General features: G+C 47.5%; 1 protein-coding gene across 1 annotated transcript in view; it reads right to left on the reverse strand.

The window, feature by feature from the left end:
• Window positions 1-12,197: 12,197 nt before the first annotated feature.
• Window positions 12,198-19,056, reverse strand: part of LOC140190840 (BICD family-like cargo adapter 1) — an 87,143-nt gene continuing 80,284 nt past the window's right edge. The window contains exon 9 of the mRNA XM_072247723.1: window positions 12,198-17,503. Within this exon, the coding sequence (XP_072103824.1) occupies window positions 17,309-17,503 (195 nt within the window). The 3' untranslated portion in view covers window positions 12,198-17,308. The remainder of the gene's footprint in view (window positions 17,504-19,056) is intronic.

Consider the following 19,056-nt stretch of genomic DNA (forward strand, 5'->3'; position numbering starts at 1 on the left):
GCATTCAATACTACCATCCCCTCAAAGCTAATCAATAAGCATCAAGACCTAGATCTCACAACTCCTTGTGCAACTGAATCTTTGAGTTCCAGCATCTGTAGATTTGTGTGTGTTTGTGTGAGTCCTGATGAACGGTCTTGGCAAGAAACGAAGACTGTTTACTCTTTTCCATAGATGCTGCCTGGCCTGCTGAGTTCCTCCAGCATTTTGTGTCTGTGCTTTGATTTTCAGCATCTGCAGATTTCCTTGTGGATCCTTGATTTCCTCACTTGCAGACCCCAGTCCGTTTAGATTGGCAACAACATACCCTCACAATCTCCATAGCACAGATGCATCACAAAGCTGTGTGCTTAGCCCCCTGCACTTTATACTTTTGACTGTGAGGTTAAGCAGAGCTCCAATGCCTTACTTAAGTTTGTTGACAGCATCACTGTTGTTGGTTCGAATCAAAGGTGGCAAAGAAACAGCACATAATGTAGGAGGGAGATTGAAAATCTGGCTGAGTGGTGCCAGAACAAGACCCTCTCACTCAATGTCAACACCTTCCTTCACAGACATCCCATCCCCATCTTCCTTCACAGACGTCCCATCCCCATCTTACTTCACAGACATCTCATCCTCATCTTACTTCACAGACATCCCATCCCCATCTTCCTTCACAGACGTCCCATCCCCATCTTACTTCACAGACATCCCATCCCATCTTCCTTCACAGACATCGCATCCCCATCTTCCTTCCTTCTCATCCCCATCTTCCTTAAGAGACATCCCATCCCCATCTTCCTTCAGAGACATCCCATCCCATCTTCCTTCACAGACATCTCATCCCCATCTTCTTTCACAGACATCTCATCCTCATCTTACTTCACAGACGTCCCATCCTCATCTTCCTTCACAGACATCTCATCCCCATCTTCCTTCACAGACATCTCATCCTCATCTTACTTCACAGACGTCCCATCCTCATCTTCCTTCACAGACATCCCATTCCCATCTTCCTTCACAGACATCACATCCGCATCTTCCTTCACAGACATCAAATCTGCATCTTCCTTCACAGACATCTCATCCCCATCTACCTTCACAGACATCCCATCCCCATCTTCCTTCACAGACATCCCATCCCGATCTTCCTTCAGAGACATCCCATCCCGATCTTCCTTCACAGACATCCCATCCCATCTTGCTTCACAGACATCTCATCCCAAAATTCCTTCACAGACATCCCATCCCTATCTTCCTTCACAGACATCTCATCCCCATCTTCCTTCGCAGACGTCCCATCCTCATCTTCCTTCACAGACATCCCATTCCCATCTTCCTTCACAGACATCACATCCGCATCTTCCTTCACAGACATCAAATCTGCATCTTCCTTCACAGACATCTCATCCCCATCTACCTTCACAGACATCCCATCCCCATCTTCCTTCACAGACATCCCATCCCCATCTTCCTTCAGAGACATCCCATCCCGATCTTCCTTCACAGACATCTCATCCCAAAATTCCTTCACAGACATCCCATCCCTATCTTCCTTCACAGACATCTCATCCCCATCTTCCTTCACAGACATCCCACCCCCATCTACCTTCACAGACATCCCATCCCCATCTTCCTTCACAGACATCCCATCCCCATCTTCCTTCAGAGACATCCCATCCCGATCTTCCTTCACAGACATCCCATCCCATCTTCCTTCACAGACATCTCATCCCAAAATTCCTTCACAGACATCCCATCCCTATCTTCCTTCACAGACATCTCATCCCCATCTTCCTTCACAGACATCTCATCCCAAAATTCCTTCACAGACATCCCATCCCTATCTTCCTTCACAGACATCTCATCCCCATCTTCCTTCACAGACATCCCACCCCCATCTTCCTTCACAGACATCACATCCCCATCTTCCTTCCTTCTCATCCCCATCTTCCTTCACAGACATCTCATCTCCATCTTCCTTCACAGACATCCCATCCCCAACTTCCTTCAGAGACATCCCATCCCCATCTTCCTTCAGAGACATCCCATCGCAATCTTCCTTCACAGACATCCCATCACCATCTTCCTTCACAGACATCTCATCCCCATCTTCCTTCACAAACATCCCATCCCATCTTCCTTCACTGACATCTCATCCCCATCTTCCTTCACAGAAATCTCATCCTCATCTTCCTTCACAGACATCCCATCCTCATCTTACTTCACAGACGTCCCATCGCCATCTTACTTCACAGACATCCCATCCCCATCTTCCTTCACAGACATCGCATCCCCATCTTCCTTCCTTCTCATCCCCATCTTCCTTCACAGACATCTCATCCCATCTTCCTTCACAGACGTCCCATCCCCAACTTCCTTCAGAGACATCCCTTCCCCATCTTCCTTCAGAGACATCCCATCCCCATCTTCCTTCACAAACATCCCATCCCATCTTCCTTCACTGACATCTCATCCCCATCTTCCTTCACAGAAATCTCATCCTCATCTTCCTTCACAGACATCCCATCCTCATCTTACTTCACAGACAACCCATCCCCATCTTCCTTCCATCTCATCCCCATCTTCCTTCACAGACGTCCCATCCCCATCTTCCTTCACAGACATCTCATCCCATCTTCCTTCACAGACATCTCATCCCATCTTCCTTCACAGACATCCCATCCCCAACTTCCTTCACAGACATCTCATCCCATCTTCCTTCACAGACATCACATCCCCGTCTTCCTTCAGAGACATCTCTTCCCATCTTCCTTCACAGAAATCTCATCCTCATCTTCCTTCACAGACATCCCATCCTCATCTTACTTCACAGACATCCCATCCCCATCTTCCTTCACAGACATCGCATCCCCATCTTCCTTCCTTCTCATCCCCATCTTCCTTCACAGACATCTCATCCCATCTTCCTTCACAGACGTCCCATCCCCAACTTCCTTCAGAGACATCCCTTCCCCATCTTCCTTCAGAGACATCCCATCCCCATCTTCCTTCACAAACATCCCATCCCATCTTCCTTCACTGACATCTCATCCCCATCTTCCTTCACAGAAATCTCATCCTCATCTTCCTTCACAGACATCCCATCCTCATCTTACTTCACAGACATCCCATCCCCATCTTCCTTCCATCTCATCCCCATCTTCCTTCACAGACGTCCCATCCCCATCTTCCTTCACAGACATCTCATCCCATCTTCCTTCACAGACATCTCATCCCATCTTCCTTCACAGACATCCCATCCCCAACTTCCTTCAGAGACATCCCATCCCCATCTTCCTTCAGAGACATCCCATCCCATCTTACTTCACAGACGTCCCATCCTCATCTTCCTTCACAGACATCTCATCCCTATCTTCCTTCACAGACATCACATCCCCATCTTCCTTCACAGACATCCCATCCCCATCTTCCTTCACAGACATCCCATCCCCATCTTCCTTCACATACATCCCAATCCCATCTTCCTTCACAGACATCACATCCCCGTCTTCCTTCAGAGACATCTCTTCCCATCTTCCTTCAGACATCTCATCTCCATCTTCCTTCACAGTCATCCCATCCCTATCTTCCTTTACAGACATCTCATCCACATCTTCCTTCACAGACATCTCATTCCCGTCTTCCTTCACAGACATCTCATCCCCATCTACCTTCATAGACATCTCATCCCCATCTTCCTTCCATCTTACCCCCATCTTTCTTCACAGATATCTCATCCTCATCTTCCTTCTCAGACATCCCATCCCCATCTGCCTAACATCTGATCCCCATCTTCCTTCACAGACATCCCATTCCCATCTTCCTTCACAGACATCTCATCCCCATCTTCCTTCACAGACATCCCATCCCCATCTTCCTTCCATCTCATCTTCATCTTCCTTCACAGACTTCCCATTCCCATCTTCCATCACAGACATCCCATCCCCATCTTCCTTCACAGACATCCCAACCCCATCTTCCTTCACAGAGATCCCATCCCCATCTTCCTTCCATCTCATCTTCATCTTCCTTCACAGACATCTCATCCCCATCTTCCTTCAGACATCTCATCATCATCTTCCTTCACAGACATCCCATCCCCATCTTTTTTCACAGACATCCCATCTCCATCTTACTTCACAGACATCCCATCCCCATCTTCCTTCCATCTCATTTTCATCTTCCTTCACAGACATCTCATCCCCATCTTCCTTCAGACATCTCATCCTCATCTTCCTTCACAGACATCACATCCCCATCTTCATTCACAGACATACCATCTCCATCTTACTTCACAGACATCCCACCCTCATCTTCCTTCACAGACATCTCCTCTCCATCTTCCTTCACAGACATCTCATCCCCATCTTCCTTCACAGACATCCCATCCCCATCTTCCTTCACAGACATCCCATCCCCATCTTCCTTCACAGACATACCATCCCCATCTTCCTTCAGAGACATCTTATTCCCATCTTTCTTCACAGACATCTCATCCCCATCTTCCTTCACAGACATCTCATCCCCATCTTCCTTCACAGACATTCCATCCCCATCTTCCTTCACAGACATCCCATCCCAATCTTCCTTCAGACATCTCATCCCCATCTTCCTTCACAGACATCTCATTCCCATCTTCCTTCACAGACATCTCATCCCCATCTTCCTGCACAGACATCCCATCCCCATCTTCCTTCCATCTCATCCCCATCTTCCTTCACAGACATCTCATCCCCATCTTCCTTCCGACATCTCATCCTCATCTTCCTTCACAGACATCCCATCCCCATCTTCCTTCACAGACATCCCATCCGCATCTTCCTTCACAGACATCCCACTCCCATCTTCCTTCACAGACATCTCATCCCCATCTTCCTTCACAGACATCTCATCCACATCTTCCTTCCATCTCATCCCCATTTTCCTTCCATCTCATCCCCATCTTCCTTCACAGACATCTCATCCCCAACTTCCTTCACAAACATCCCATCCCCATCTTCCTTCACAGACTTCTCATCCCCATCTTCCTTCACAAACATCTCATCCCCATCTTCCTTCACAGACATCCCATCTCCATCTTCCTACACAGACATCTCATCCCATCTTCCTTCACAGACATCCCATCCCCAACTTCCTTCAGAGACATCCCATCCCTATCTTCCTTCAGAGACATCCCATCCCGATCTTGCTTCACAGACATCCCATCTCATCTTCCTTCACAGACATCTCATCCCCATCTTCCTTCACAGACATCTCATCCTCATCTTACTTCACAGACCTCCCATCCCCATCTTCCTTCCATCTCATCCCCATCTTCTTTCACAGACATTCCATCCCCATCTTACTTCACAGACATCTCACCCCATCTTGCTTCACAGACTTCTCATCCCCATCTTCCTTCACAGACATCTCATCCTCATCTTCCTTCACAGACATCCCATCCCCATCTTCCTTCACAGACATCCCATCCCCGTCTTCCTTCACAGATATCTCTTCCCATCTTCCTTCAGACATCTCATCTCCATCTTGCTTCACAGACATCCCATCCCCATCTTCCTTCCATCTCATCCTCATCTTCCTTCACAGACATCCCATCCCCATCTTCCTTCCATCTCATCTTCATCTTCCTTCACAGACATCCCATTCCCATCTTCCTTCACAGACATCCCAACCCCATCTTCCTTCACAGACATCTCATCCCCATCTTCATTCCATCTCACCCCCATCTTCCTTCACAGACATCTCACCCCCGTCTTCCTTAACAGACATCTCATCCTCATCTTCCTCCACAGACATCCCATCCCGATCTTCCTTCACAGACATCTCATCCCCATCTTCATTCCATCTCACCCCCATCTTCCTTCACAGACATCTCATCCTCATCTTCCTCCACAGACATCCCATCCCCATCTTCCTTCATGGACATCCCATCCCCATCTTCCTTCACAGACATCTCACCCCAGTCTTCCTTCACAGACATCTCATCCTCATCTTCCTTCAGACATCTCATCCCCATCTTCCTTCACAGGCATCCCATCCCCATCTTCTTTCACAGACATCTCATCCTCATCTTCCTTCACAGACATCTCATCCCCATCTTCCTTCACAGACATCCCATCCCCATCTTCCTTCGCAGACATCCTATCACGGACATCCCAACCCCTCCTTTTTTCTTACCAATAACCTACTGGCATCTCTCTTTCCTAGTTCTGACCCAAAGTGTTGACAGTTTCTCTTTCTACAGATGCAGATGCAGCCTGAGTTCTCTGTTTTTATGGCTGATCGAGTAATATGGAGCTGAGTTCATTATCAGGATGTTTCTTTAACATTTTCTTATTGTTGAGTATATTTGCATGTCTGTCTGTGCCGGGCCCGTATTTCCTTTCACTAATATCTCCATTTTTACGCTCCTGTTCATATAAGATATACAAGAACGGCTTGTATGTTTACCGCCATCTTCTATTTTCGGCATTCTACCTTGAGGTTTACGGCATCGACCACAGTCCCTGACGTGGATGACATGCAATCTCTTCTTGGCTACCATCCAACAAGATAGTGCTGACGCAGGGAGTCGCATTTCAGGCTGTTCAGGACAGAGCGGACTGCCACATGCCTGAGCTGCTGCCAATCAAGCGGCAGTGGGCCCTGACCAGCACATGGAAAACACTGCTGGATGTGAAAACACAACTGGAGACAGCATTTTGAACAGTGAAAAACCAGGAGCGGATGCTGGGATAAAAACAGAACTCGCTGGGAACACCGGGGCGTGTAGGGGAGCTGCGGCCTCACTGCACCAGAGACCCTGACCTTGGATGTTGTCTGTGTGGAGTTTGCACGTTCTCCTTGTGTTGGATTTCCCGCTTGCCGCTCCAGTTTTCCTCCCACATCTCAAAGATGTGTGGGCCAGCCAGTTAATTGGCCTTAAAATTTGGCCGTAGTCTGTAAATGAGTGGTGGAATCTGGAAGAGTTGTTGGGAACGTAGGGGAGAATGGGATTAGTTTAAATGGATTCTTGATGGTGAGCACAGACTTGGTGGGCCGAATGGCCTATTTCCGAGCTATAGGAATCTCCGATTCCGCAGGTCAGGTTCCACCCGTGGGAAATGGAAACAGAATTCGCTTCATCAGATGCACAGACTGTCCCCAGCATTTCCCATTTTCAATTTAGATTTCCAGCATCTTTTCATTTTCACTAACTGAAAGTAGTTATAACATTAATATATATATTGTAATCATATTTACATAAATGAAATAAATCCCAAAAACCTGAACAGCATTTCTCAGCAAATGCTACCCGACCCACTGATTCTTTACAAAATTATCTGTTTGAAGACGAGTTCTGGTGTTTTACACAAGCAAAGGAAGGACTGTACTTGGGGAATGACTTTGGAGAATATCAGTCTAACGCCCTACCGGTCGACCATCTTACAAATGTAGATGATCTACTTTCCGCTTCGGAAGATGAAGTGGGTCATTAAGGGGCGATGGCCAGTGTTTTAGAGAAACTGCGAGACGGGGGGTTTAAAATCAGTGCACAGATAGGAAAGCAAACTGTACGGTACCTGGGCTGCACCTTCTCCCAGCAGGAGGAAGGACATGTCAGATGACCGACGTTCGGCATTCAGCTTCATGCCCCGCCCAGTAGACGCAAGGGGAGTGAGGGGGGTAACGCGCCTGTTCCATGACTGCAGTCATTTCATACCAGGGTTCTCAGCACCAGCAGCCCCGATACAGGAGGCTATAATAACGCAGGACCATGGGGACTCGAGAAGGCCAGTGGCATATTATTCAGCGAAACAGACAGCCATTGCGGCAGCTTTAGACTGCGCCGCGAGGGCAGTGAGTGAGCAAGCCGGTCGTAATGATGGGAGAACTCACACTGCACACACCCCATACCACCGGCGAGCTCCTACACACGGGAAGGCGGAGGGCAGTCACCGGCAGCTTGGGAGGCGGTTCTCATCCCCAGAGATAAATCAGTGACGACAGTTCGGGACCCTGGAACGAATCCCGCGAGCACCACCCTAACAGAGAGGGAGGCACACAAGTGCCAAATGGAAAAGAGCAGGAAGATATCAACGTGAAGGAAACACTTCTGCAAAGGGAAACAGAGGGAATTTTTATAGATGGATCTCGGAGTTACATAGTTGGGGAAGCCACGGAGTGGGTGGGCCGCGGTGAAGGAAACGGGAGCTTCGGGGCACTGCCTGGCGGTTCCTCAGCTCGGGTGGTGGAACTGGCGGCCCTGATAGAAACATTGCTCTACAGTAAAGGCAGACGTATGAGTACATATACAGACAGCCGGTACATGATTATCCGATGGCAATTCACCACGACGAGGATTTGTAACTTCAACAGGGGCAGGTATCCAGCACGGGCACCTGATACAAGAAGTGCTGGAAGCAGTGAGCCTGCCTGCAGACGTGGCGGGAACTAAAGTAAAAGCTCACCTGAGAGGGGAGAGTATGGAGTAGGAAGGAGATGAGCGGGCAAACACCACCGTGTAGAAGGCAGCAGGGGAACAAGAGGCAATTGGAATTGCAATTTTGCAGGAAGAGAAGACAAAAGCCAGTTTAGTAAAAATGATATGAAGAGGTGGAAGCAGAAGAGAGGGAGAAATGGAGCAGAGAGACCAGATGGAGGAAGGCGCCATGATGGTCCCACCCTGTATTAGACAGATACTACTGAAGTTATATCATGGGCTGATGCACAGTATGATCACGACCCTCCGGCAGGTCTGGTGGTGTCCAGGGATGAGCGGGGTATTGAGAGCTACCGTCTAGTAATTATGGATCACTTCACCCGGTGGGTAGAGGCTTTCCCAAAAAGCGAAGGCACCGCCAGCACCGCTGCACGGATCCTAGTTCGGGAAATCCTCCCAGGATGGGGAACCCCATTTCAAGTGGACTCGGATCAGGCAGCACATTTCACAGGGAAAGTGAAGGAAATGTGCCGACTGTCAGGGATTCAACAGCGGCTTTCAGGAGTTCGGGAGATCAGGAATGGTAGAAAGGATGATCAAGAACACCTTGGCCAAAGTTATGGGTGAGACGGGAAAGACTTGGGTTGATGTACTACCAGGAATCCTGATGAGATTACGAGCAACCACAAACCGCATGCTGGGTCTCAGCCCCTACGAGTTATTAATGGGGCGTGCAATGCGACTCGCTTATGGGGTAAATACGGGTTGCGGTGAGCCTGGGGCTTATATGGACAGAGTACGTGAAAGACCTTTGTAACCAACTTAAGGTATTGAAGGGCCGAACAACACAACAGTAGCACATTGCTGATCAGAGAGAGAGAGCCGGAGAGAAAGGAGATAGTCCTCCCACAGCCGGGTGACCAAGTCATGGTGAGGCCGCTGCCTGAAAGGGCAGGACCTCATGACTCGGCGAGGCAGCCAGTGCAAACGCTGGCCGCAGGTCAAACTGTACGATTCACTTTCTTGTGGCTCCCCCTGACAGGGCGGGGGATCAAGTGTACCCATAGCCGTGTAATTACCGAGAACCTAGAGATGAACGCCAGCCAGCCACAGCAGACCTGACCACAGCAGATGGAAACAGACCCACAGCAAACGCGAAGGAGCGCGACAGAAGCCCGTGAATAGCACGTTAAAGTGAAATGGTAACGGTACTCTGCATGAAGGCTGGTTGCTGAAGGTAGATGATTAGTCGAATAGCGTTAAATAGAAAAGATATTGGGGAAAATAGATGCGGAGGGGTTTAAGTTACAGCTGAGGCATTAGTTTCCACAATTTCTGACTGAGAAAGATTGCACACAGCATCTGAAGGCAGTCACCCCGCCCCCGGCCCCATTCCGAATGGGGACTGAATACAAATGAGCTGGGCCCTTTCAGCAGTCGGGCCAGCGATCGACTGGGCAGTAGGGAAGGGGATGCCACTGGGGAGAGGTGCATGCAGTCATTCAAATGGAGACCACCCCAATCCTGTCCTGTGTATCGATGAGAGGGCCTGTGAGCCTGATGCATTTCCCTGGAAAGAGAGAGTGTTAGCTACCCGAGAATGAACGGGTGAAGACGAAGATTGTGATTAAGCTGCAGCGGGCCAGCGGGGAAAGAGCCCACAGGCATACGAACAAAGACGCATTTCGAAAATCTGTTCTTCAAATTTCTGGAACTATCTCTCCGCTTTGTAGGTAGCGATTAGGGACGATAGGGTAGGTGTAGATGCACATAAAATAATTGGGGAGGGGCTATTCCAAAGCAGAGCATTTTGCCGCCCTGTTTGAGTAAATCCTCCCTAAGGTTAGCTTTTCCCGGTACACATTTTATTTTGATCCCACAAACCCAGGAAGCACCACATAGACCTGATGTCCAGTTTTAATCGCAAGATTGGTGAATTAAGCTGGGAGCACATCACTTTTGAAGTAGGTTAGCCCTAGGATGGGGATAGGCTTAGTAGGAACGTCCCTGATCGGTATTTCTGTGTACAGGTATTAATACTGGGGATGCTGGAAATCTGAAATAAAGTCAGATGTTGCTGGAAATACCCAGCAAGTCAGGCAGCATCCGTGTAGAGATGCACAAGACCAGCTTGTGAAGATCCTTGTAATCAAGCCATTTAAAACTCAAAATCAAACTTTGAAAGGATTTGATTCATACTGCATGGGTGTGGGGAGAGGGTTAATGGGTGGGGCAGGCACTGGTTATTTAACGCTATGACATTCCCAGCACCTGGGTTCACTTCAAATGGAAATTTTGCTAACGCTGATCGTCATTATCCAAAAGTGCCTTGAGACATTTGAAATAAGCGACACTTTGACATTAAATTCGGACATTGTACAAATTGTGTTGCTTCTTGCACTTTTTCCTGTCACTAGGCCTATCGCAAGCATGCCCGACTGGCGGAGTTGGCGCCCAGCGTAGGCCAGTGTCTCCCAGCATGAACCTCGCCAGTGCGGTCGTTACTCCCTTCTATACGCGAGGGATTAATCTATTCCAGATCGGAAGACAAACCACGTGAACGTACATCCTCCACCACGGACAAATTTCTAAAATTGGCATGTTACCATGAAACCATGGTCAAAAAGCAACAATCTTTCTGTTGCCAAGGCATATTTCACAGGAAACAGAACTGCATATAGAATTGAACGATCAGAACGGATTCTCGAGCTTTTCACACTGGCTCACCAGGTAGTGATAGCCGTGAAGGGAACCGGGTTATTTTCTCCATGTGCCTGTTTACTTCGGGCTATCCATAACTCCCATTCACTGTGCACGATGAAACGTGAGGTGGGTCACCGCAGGGCGATGCTGACGGGCAGCTGGTCCATGTTCAGCCGCTGGGGTGGTCGGATGGCGTAGTACTGTAACGCAGCGACTTTACCACGCCTCACACAGACAGGGCATGATGTCTCTCTCTCTCTCTCTCTCTCTCTCTCTCTCTCTCACACACACACACACACACACACACACGCACGCACACCCGATAGCAGTATGTTTGATTACCACACTAAAATGTACGCCAAATCAGTCTCTCAACCAAAAACACAGGTTAAAAACTCGCAGCACACACTTCCCGTCCACATTATTCTTTATTTTTTCAGTAGTTCTGGGACAGATATACACTTCATAGAAATAATCTGTTTTAGGAGCTTCTCACGCTCCGTACAAGACATGACTATAAAAAGGCAGCAACGTTTTACTGAAAAATAAGCATTTGTATAATGCGTTTCTCTTCGTATACAAATTAACAGGAAACTTTTTCATTTACAAATATTCCATACTGCTATGAAACCTTTTCAATATAGAAAAAACCCAGACTTTGTGATGTACAGCAAATCGAAAGCACACTGTCACATTCATCACTTCTCAGCAGAGGTGCTCCAGACTGTCACCACAGGAGCTCTTTCGTCAGGACTGTGAACAGGGAGCCCTGCCAGCACTGCGGCTATTCCCTTTCACTGTCTGACACGGCGCTGGGCTAATAGCTCCCTTTGTCAGCAAGACAAAGTGCGTGCGGGGAGGTTTAGACACGATCGCCGTGACTCACTTTCGTCCAGGCGTGAGCAGCTCCCCCGTGTCTCTATAATGTAGAGATCACACTAAGGATCCCAGCAACGCTGGGATGTGCGCCTCTACGCAGGAGGTCAATGGGATGGATGGAAGTTCGTTTTTTCGCCGCTTGCCGGGATTGTCCTGCATCCGAACACCCCCCCCCTGCCTTCCCCCGAAAGCCACCCACGCCATGTCCCTTCAACAAGATGCACAGAAGGTGCAACAGACAACGATCCTAAACGGTCTCAGACCCCAGCGTGGAGGAGGAGGTGAAATAGCCGGATACCATTTCTGAACGCTCTATGTTGAACAGCCGGAGACTGCTACAAGAAATTGGATACGTTATGGGAATGATATCTGTACAATTGGAACAGTCGTGACAATTTCATAATCAACTAAACCTCCAAATACACTTGCTATTGCACAATCATAATTGACGTCGTTAGTGGCAGGGTCAGTCACCTTTTTGAGAGTCAAAGCTGCACCCTCCGTAGGTGATCTCGCATCCCTCTCTATCCCGCCAGGCCTAAACATTGCTTGGATTGTCACTGTTAATGATTGGGTTGGAGCCGTTGTGAGCAACACTGAATGGTGTCCATATTAATGCCCGATCAAATATCGTAATTTCGATCACACTATGCGGAGAATTAACCCACTCCATTCTGCTGGTCCCATTCCAAGTGCTGGCGGGTGATTATGAGGTACAATTCGGCCTGAATCGCCTGCCCAACAAGCCCATTTACCTACAGCGACAGTATTCGCAAATCCTTTCTACCTGCTTAATTTTAGTCTCTACGAACGGGTTAGCTAGGAGAACCTGTTGTCTTAAACGACACTCACAGGAACCACCCTCTCTGTGCGGCCCGATTTCACATCCAACAAGCAAAAGCTTCCTCAAGATCAAAGCCAACAGTAAATCTGCAGATGTTGGAAAGAGCAACACACACAAAATGCTGTGGGAATTCAGCAGGCCAGGCAGCATCTACGGAAAAGAGTATCGACATTTCGGACCGAAACACTTCCGCAAGTCCTGCTTGTGTCCCGAAACGTCGACTGTTCTCGTTTCCACAGATGCTGCCTGGCCTGCTGAGTTCCTCCAGCATCTTGGATGTGTTGCCAAAATCAAAGGATTCCATTACCAGCTCTCGGTAATGGCCCGCAGCGAGCGCGGAATTACTGGCGGATACACTGCGAATATCCAACGCATAGAGTAAAACAGCCGCACCCTTCACGGAAGGAGAATGATCCGCGCCCCAACTTTGGACACACCGACACGGTCTTTGGGATGTATCTCAAAGCGACCACACTGAAGACATCCAGAGACACCAGGTAATAGCGCTCTGCAGTACAGTGCCAAACTACAGTACTGTCTCAAACCGCCGTACACGTACACTTTTGACCTGCCCCAGAAGAACAGTCACTTTACACCAAGGGGATTTGTAATCACCAACTTTAAGAGCGTGGGCTACACCATGTTGATGTGTGGTGATGGAACTACCTCATGACGTTGGAGCCTTAAAGCTCGCCGATGTTCGAGTGGCCTTTGCTAGCCAGCACTCCCGAGCGGATTGCAGACAACAAAAGGGAGACGAAAGCTTGGACAAGCGACGGGAAGTCAGTGCTTCTAATGCAAGCAGCAGCATGAAGCCGAGCTCTCCAGCAGCAAGGCAGCGGGTCATGTCACAGCGAGAGGGGCAGCTTGCAGCACCGGCACGTCGAGGTGTATGTTATTAAACTGGGAGATGCCAGATTGCAGCACCATTTACTGTACTTCCAAGCTGTCTGCCATTATCTTCACGTCGTGTAATAAAGCAGGGGTGGTGCACATTGGTAACCACACCGCAGATGTTGAAGATCATGGCCTTGAACGCCCCGATTCTCCCGCCTATAGCCAGAGTGCATCTGGAAGGGGTTAAATTCGGTGACTTTCAGGCCACATCAGGTCTCCTTTTGGCGGGTTGTTTCCACTTCAACTCTAGATCCAAGCCATTGTCCAAGGTGCATCCACTGCTAAACATACTCGGCCTGTACACCAGTCCTGGGGCAGTTTACGGCCCATTTCATCTGCCTCGTGTTTCTGTATAGGACGGCACAGCTCTCCGCCTGCAGCCCAGATGGATTTCTACAAAGAATCTGAGCCGACCCCAGTGAACAGTACTGTCAAAGGCCATGCAGATGGCCTCGTTTACCATTAATTACAAAGGTCACCCGTTCACGCAGAGCCTGAGGGAGAACGAGCCTTTGCTGCGGAGTCACAAACAAGAGAAAATCCGCAGATGCTGCAGATCCAAGCAACACACAGAAAATGCTGGAGAACTCAGCAGGCCAGGCAGCATCTATGGAAAAAAGTACAAACAACGTACAGTACAGGACTGCCCGAAGGGTCTCGGCCCAAAACGACTCTACTTTGTTCCATAGATGCTGCCTAGCCTGCTGAGTTCCTTCAGTATTTTGTGTGTGTTGTTCTGCTGCGGAGTATTATTTCAGGCCTTGCAATTGCAGGCCTGCTCACCCGCTCCTCGCCAGAATCCATCCAACCCAACAGAGCTGAGGGTGGTGTTTGTAGAAGCCCTGATGGCTGACTCCCTAGCCCGACATTGCAGGCGTTCCGGATACCTGTGCACAAGGAGGCCGGGCATTAAACCGCTCCCACAGGTGGACTTTTAATGGCTTTCTTAGATACAAACAAAGCGACTGGTATTTTCACACCGAAACAATGACAATTCGGATGCGAGGAAACAGCTAATCCGTGTACCATTTGAAATACAATCCCAGCCACACCCCAACACACTGCGCCTGCAACATACAGTACAGTACAGCACGCAGGACATGACCACATCCCGTGGTTGTACAGTAGGTGGCGCTGCAGCTCGTTTCGTATCAAACCCCAGAAACCGCGTTCGATTACATTCCCTAATGTCACATCAAAAGACAAAACCATACGCAGTGATTTAGCAAACACGAAAGGCTTTATGTACATAATACACTAGCCCACACCACACAGGACATGCTAAGGACATCGTTCTACACATGCATGCACATGGTGGATGAATCACACCACGCACACACTGGAAAGGCACATGGTACACAAAATGGCACGGGTGCGGAGTGCACTTTTCCATGTCGGCAGATGATACTGCACACGGATCCGGCAATCATCGTCCTTAGTGCTTTGACCTACACCAGTTGTAGGAAACATACCACAGGTGTAATGTTATTATACAGGCTCATGTGCATTACCCATTAATGTATTGTACAGACATGCCATATACCACTGACATGGGAGAGAAATGGTACACTGACACTACAAGTACCCATTGTGCAGAAAGCTTCATAGGCACCTAATGCACAGCTCAACACTGTACCAAAAATGCTTCATTCATTCATACAGGCACATGGTGCATAGTCACATAATCTATTGCATCTGCAACAGATGTATATTAACATTGTGTATATAGTACATTCTACACAATTGTTTGCATTTTCACAGTTGCACAATATTACAGTGTCTGTATATTTACATTACCCCACACTACTCCTTTTAGACACAGAACAATCTCATTTTCAGGCACATGATTCATAACTCCAAGCTGTTGAATTGGGGCACAGTACACTACCTCCATTTTCAGGCTAGGGCAGTTTCCATAAGCACTAATCACCCAAATATACTTCACACATGGCACTATCTTACACAGCATTAACCATTCTTCTCTCCCAACCTCAGATCACTCTGCCCTATATAGGTTTACCATGATCCATACATTGTGCCATTTAAATACATCATGCATATCTCACACTGTACTTGCCCCATTCAACACCACCTTCGTCTATCACACAGGCAGAGTCTGCCACCTCAGACAACATCATAACTGGTACAACTTACATGAATCAGGCTATCAGCCTTCCATACTCGATATGGCTCTGTATCCAAAATTAAATTAAAATACACAAAATGTGTCTCAGTATCTGAAAGGAAAACAGAATGGTTAACATCTGACTTTGCGCTTAACTGATAAGAGGGCCTATTTGGGAAAGAAAAGGTGAGCAGCCAGAGATTTTCAGTCCATTGGAATCAGCCTTGGAATCATCATCTTTCAGCTGCTGAACCTCCATTGGGTTTAATCAACAGTGCTAAAATGAACCCAACTGAGCTGAAACTAAATGTTCCTGGACTGCTTTGTTGACTTTCTGGTTTGATGTTTTATGTTGTGTGTTTTTCACTTTTTTAACTGTTTGTGCGATTTACTTGTCTTTTTGAGCATTGGGGGTTTGATGTTTCTCTTTGGATGGGTTCCATGGTTTTCGTTTCATGGCTGTGGGAAGACAATTGTCAGAGTTGTATACTACATATATACTTTGATAATAACTGTACTTTGAATCTCTGTTCAAAGCATTAATTTGCCATTTTTTTCCCTTTCCAGATACTGGTAGACAAACTGTGTACTTTTGGCATTTCTGTATTTTTCACGCTCCCAGCATTTACGATTTCTGCACAGTATTAATTAGGATCCCACACTGTGCTGTAGAGGTATGGTGCAGCACACTGACTGTACTGCCTTAACACTATACACTCGCATGCCGCATTCATCTACTGAAGTGGCACCCAGTGCTGTTCTGTTGAGACTGACTTATTGAGCACTTTAAGTACACACACTTATGCACACGTATGGCAGACGGTGCAACACTGTACCAATGCACAGTGTACCATCTTACACTATATTGAACAGGCACGAGTTGCACAGACATTGCGTTGTACAGGCACACAGTGAAATGTCCACGCTACACATGCGCACGCCGCAATATTCCATATGCATCTCGACAGGTGCACTGTTCACAAGGTGCTGCATTGCTACTCATTGATATAGACAATTTGCTTTCTCACTAAATTCTTTCAAGGCAATCAGTCCATCCATTTCAAGTAATACTGTACAAACATTTAATCCTTCGCAGATTAGACATTCTTCAGTTCTTTTTTCTTGTGAAATTATCTTTTTTGTGAAAATAATAGATCAGTATGATTTGTTTTAACCCGTTATATACAGCATGTTCGTGCAATGTTCCACATACAGGAACCTTTGGCAAAGGGAACCTGGACACATTTTAACAGCAGAGAAAATCTCCAGTGACAAAGCTACCAAAGTTGGGCTGAACATCTCGAGTTTTCTCCACTGTTGTCTCTTTGCAGACAAATGGAAGCATCACCTGAGCCTGGGCAGGAAGAGTTTCCTTCCCGATTCAATGAAATTCTCTTTGTACAAAGAATCTCTTACAGCCCTCCCAACTCCACATTAGTAATTACAAAGGAAATTAATTCTTCTTGAAAAATGCGAAGAGACGTTTCCCTTCTGCCCCAATGGCCTCTTCTCGATTACATTCCAGTCTCACCGAGGAGCTGACTTTGTGCCTCAGACTGCAGCTGTTCACATGGGAGTGTGCTGGCAGGCGACACTCTTTCTGTTGTTTGTCCATTAGCTGCTGGTCAATGACCGTGTGCATGTCATCCTGCGGGCAAGGAAAGAAGAGGAGTCAGATTCAGCCGTATCTACACACGTAGCTGGACCACAGCGAAGCTCTGAATTACTTTAGGAAATATGAGTGGCCAAAAAAAAAGTTATTAGTGCTCTCACCTTTGGCTGAACAAATACAGAAAGCAGAGGGGCATTTACCACTTTTGGAACTTTAAAATTAATTTACGTAATGTAGAGCAATGTGACAATACCATAATGGTGATGATAATATGGGTGTGAGCTATAATGTGGAGGCTCTCCAGTCCTGTTGTCGATGGTGCTCTCACAGCGCCATTGTGTAGGCGGTTCCTGCATTTGGATCCAATGAAAGGCTGATGATAATATTTACATTAGGATGAGAGCAGAGGATGCATGTGTTGTTGTCCATGGCGGTAGAGATAGAAGGTTTGGGGGTGCTGTCAAAATAGCTTTAGTGAGTCACTGCAATATAGTTTGTAGATGGCTGGAGCTCCAAGTCTGCAGATCTCCACTTCCCGCTGGGGAAGCAGCAAACCCGAGGCCAGGGGTCTGCCGGAGACTGGACGATGAAGACAGCCTGTCCTGTGTATGGATGTGGCTGGGTGCGAGGGAGGGAAGAATGGGGTTTGTTTTGCAGTTGTTGTTTTGTCACTTGCTGTGTTCTGTGTTGTTCGATGGAGCATTGTGGACGTTCCATATTGACGCCGAAATGCGCAGTGACACTCGGTACATCTTGGGTGTGTTGGTTGTTAATGCAAACAATGCATCTCACTGTAGGTTTTGATGTACACATAATCATAAATCTTTTTCTGTAAAGATGGTAGACACTGCAGCCAGGGCGCACTGTGCTGGAGTGAGTGAGTAATTCAGTGCGATAGGGTTTAGTGTGGTAGTGTGTTTAGTGTGATAGAGGGTTGGCTGACTGGCAGGAGGCGAAGAGTAGGAATAAAGTGAGCATTTTCTGGTGGGCTGCTAGCGACTAGAGGTGTTCCGCAGGGGTTAGTGTTGGGATCGCTTTTTACGTTGTATGTAAATGACTTGGATGATGGAATTGATGGCCTTGTGGCCAAGTATGCGGACCATAGAAAGACAGATGGAAGGGCAGTTAGTTTTGAGGAAGCAGAGAGGCTGCAGAAGGACTTAGATGGATTAGGAGAATGGGAAAAGAAATGGTAGATGGAATGCAGTATCGGGAAGTGTATGGCCATGCTCTAAGGAACAAAAGTGTAGACTATCTTTTAAACAGGAAGAAAATTCAGAAGTCAAAGATGCAAAGGGACTTAGTACTCGTGCAGAATTGCCTGAAGTTAATTTTCAGGTTGAGTCAGTGGTGAAGAAGACAAATGAAATGTTAGTATTCATTTCGAGAGGACAAGAATAAAAAAGCAACGATGTAATGCTGAGGCCTCACTTGGAATATTGTGAGCAGTTTTGGGCCCTTATCTAAGAAAGGATGTGCTGAATTGGAGAAAGTTCAGACGGGGTTCACGAGAACGATTCTGGGAATGAAAGGGTATGAGAAGCTCTTGATGGTTCTGGGCCTGTACTCTCAGGGATTGAGAAGAATTG

Source organism: Mobula birostris, chromosome 31, assembly GCF_030028105.1.
Source record: "Mobula birostris isolate sMobBir1 chromosome 31, sMobBir1.hap1, whole genome shotgun sequence".
NCBI lineage: Eukaryota > Metazoa > Chordata > Chondrichthyes > Myliobatiformes > Myliobatidae > Mobula > Mobula birostris.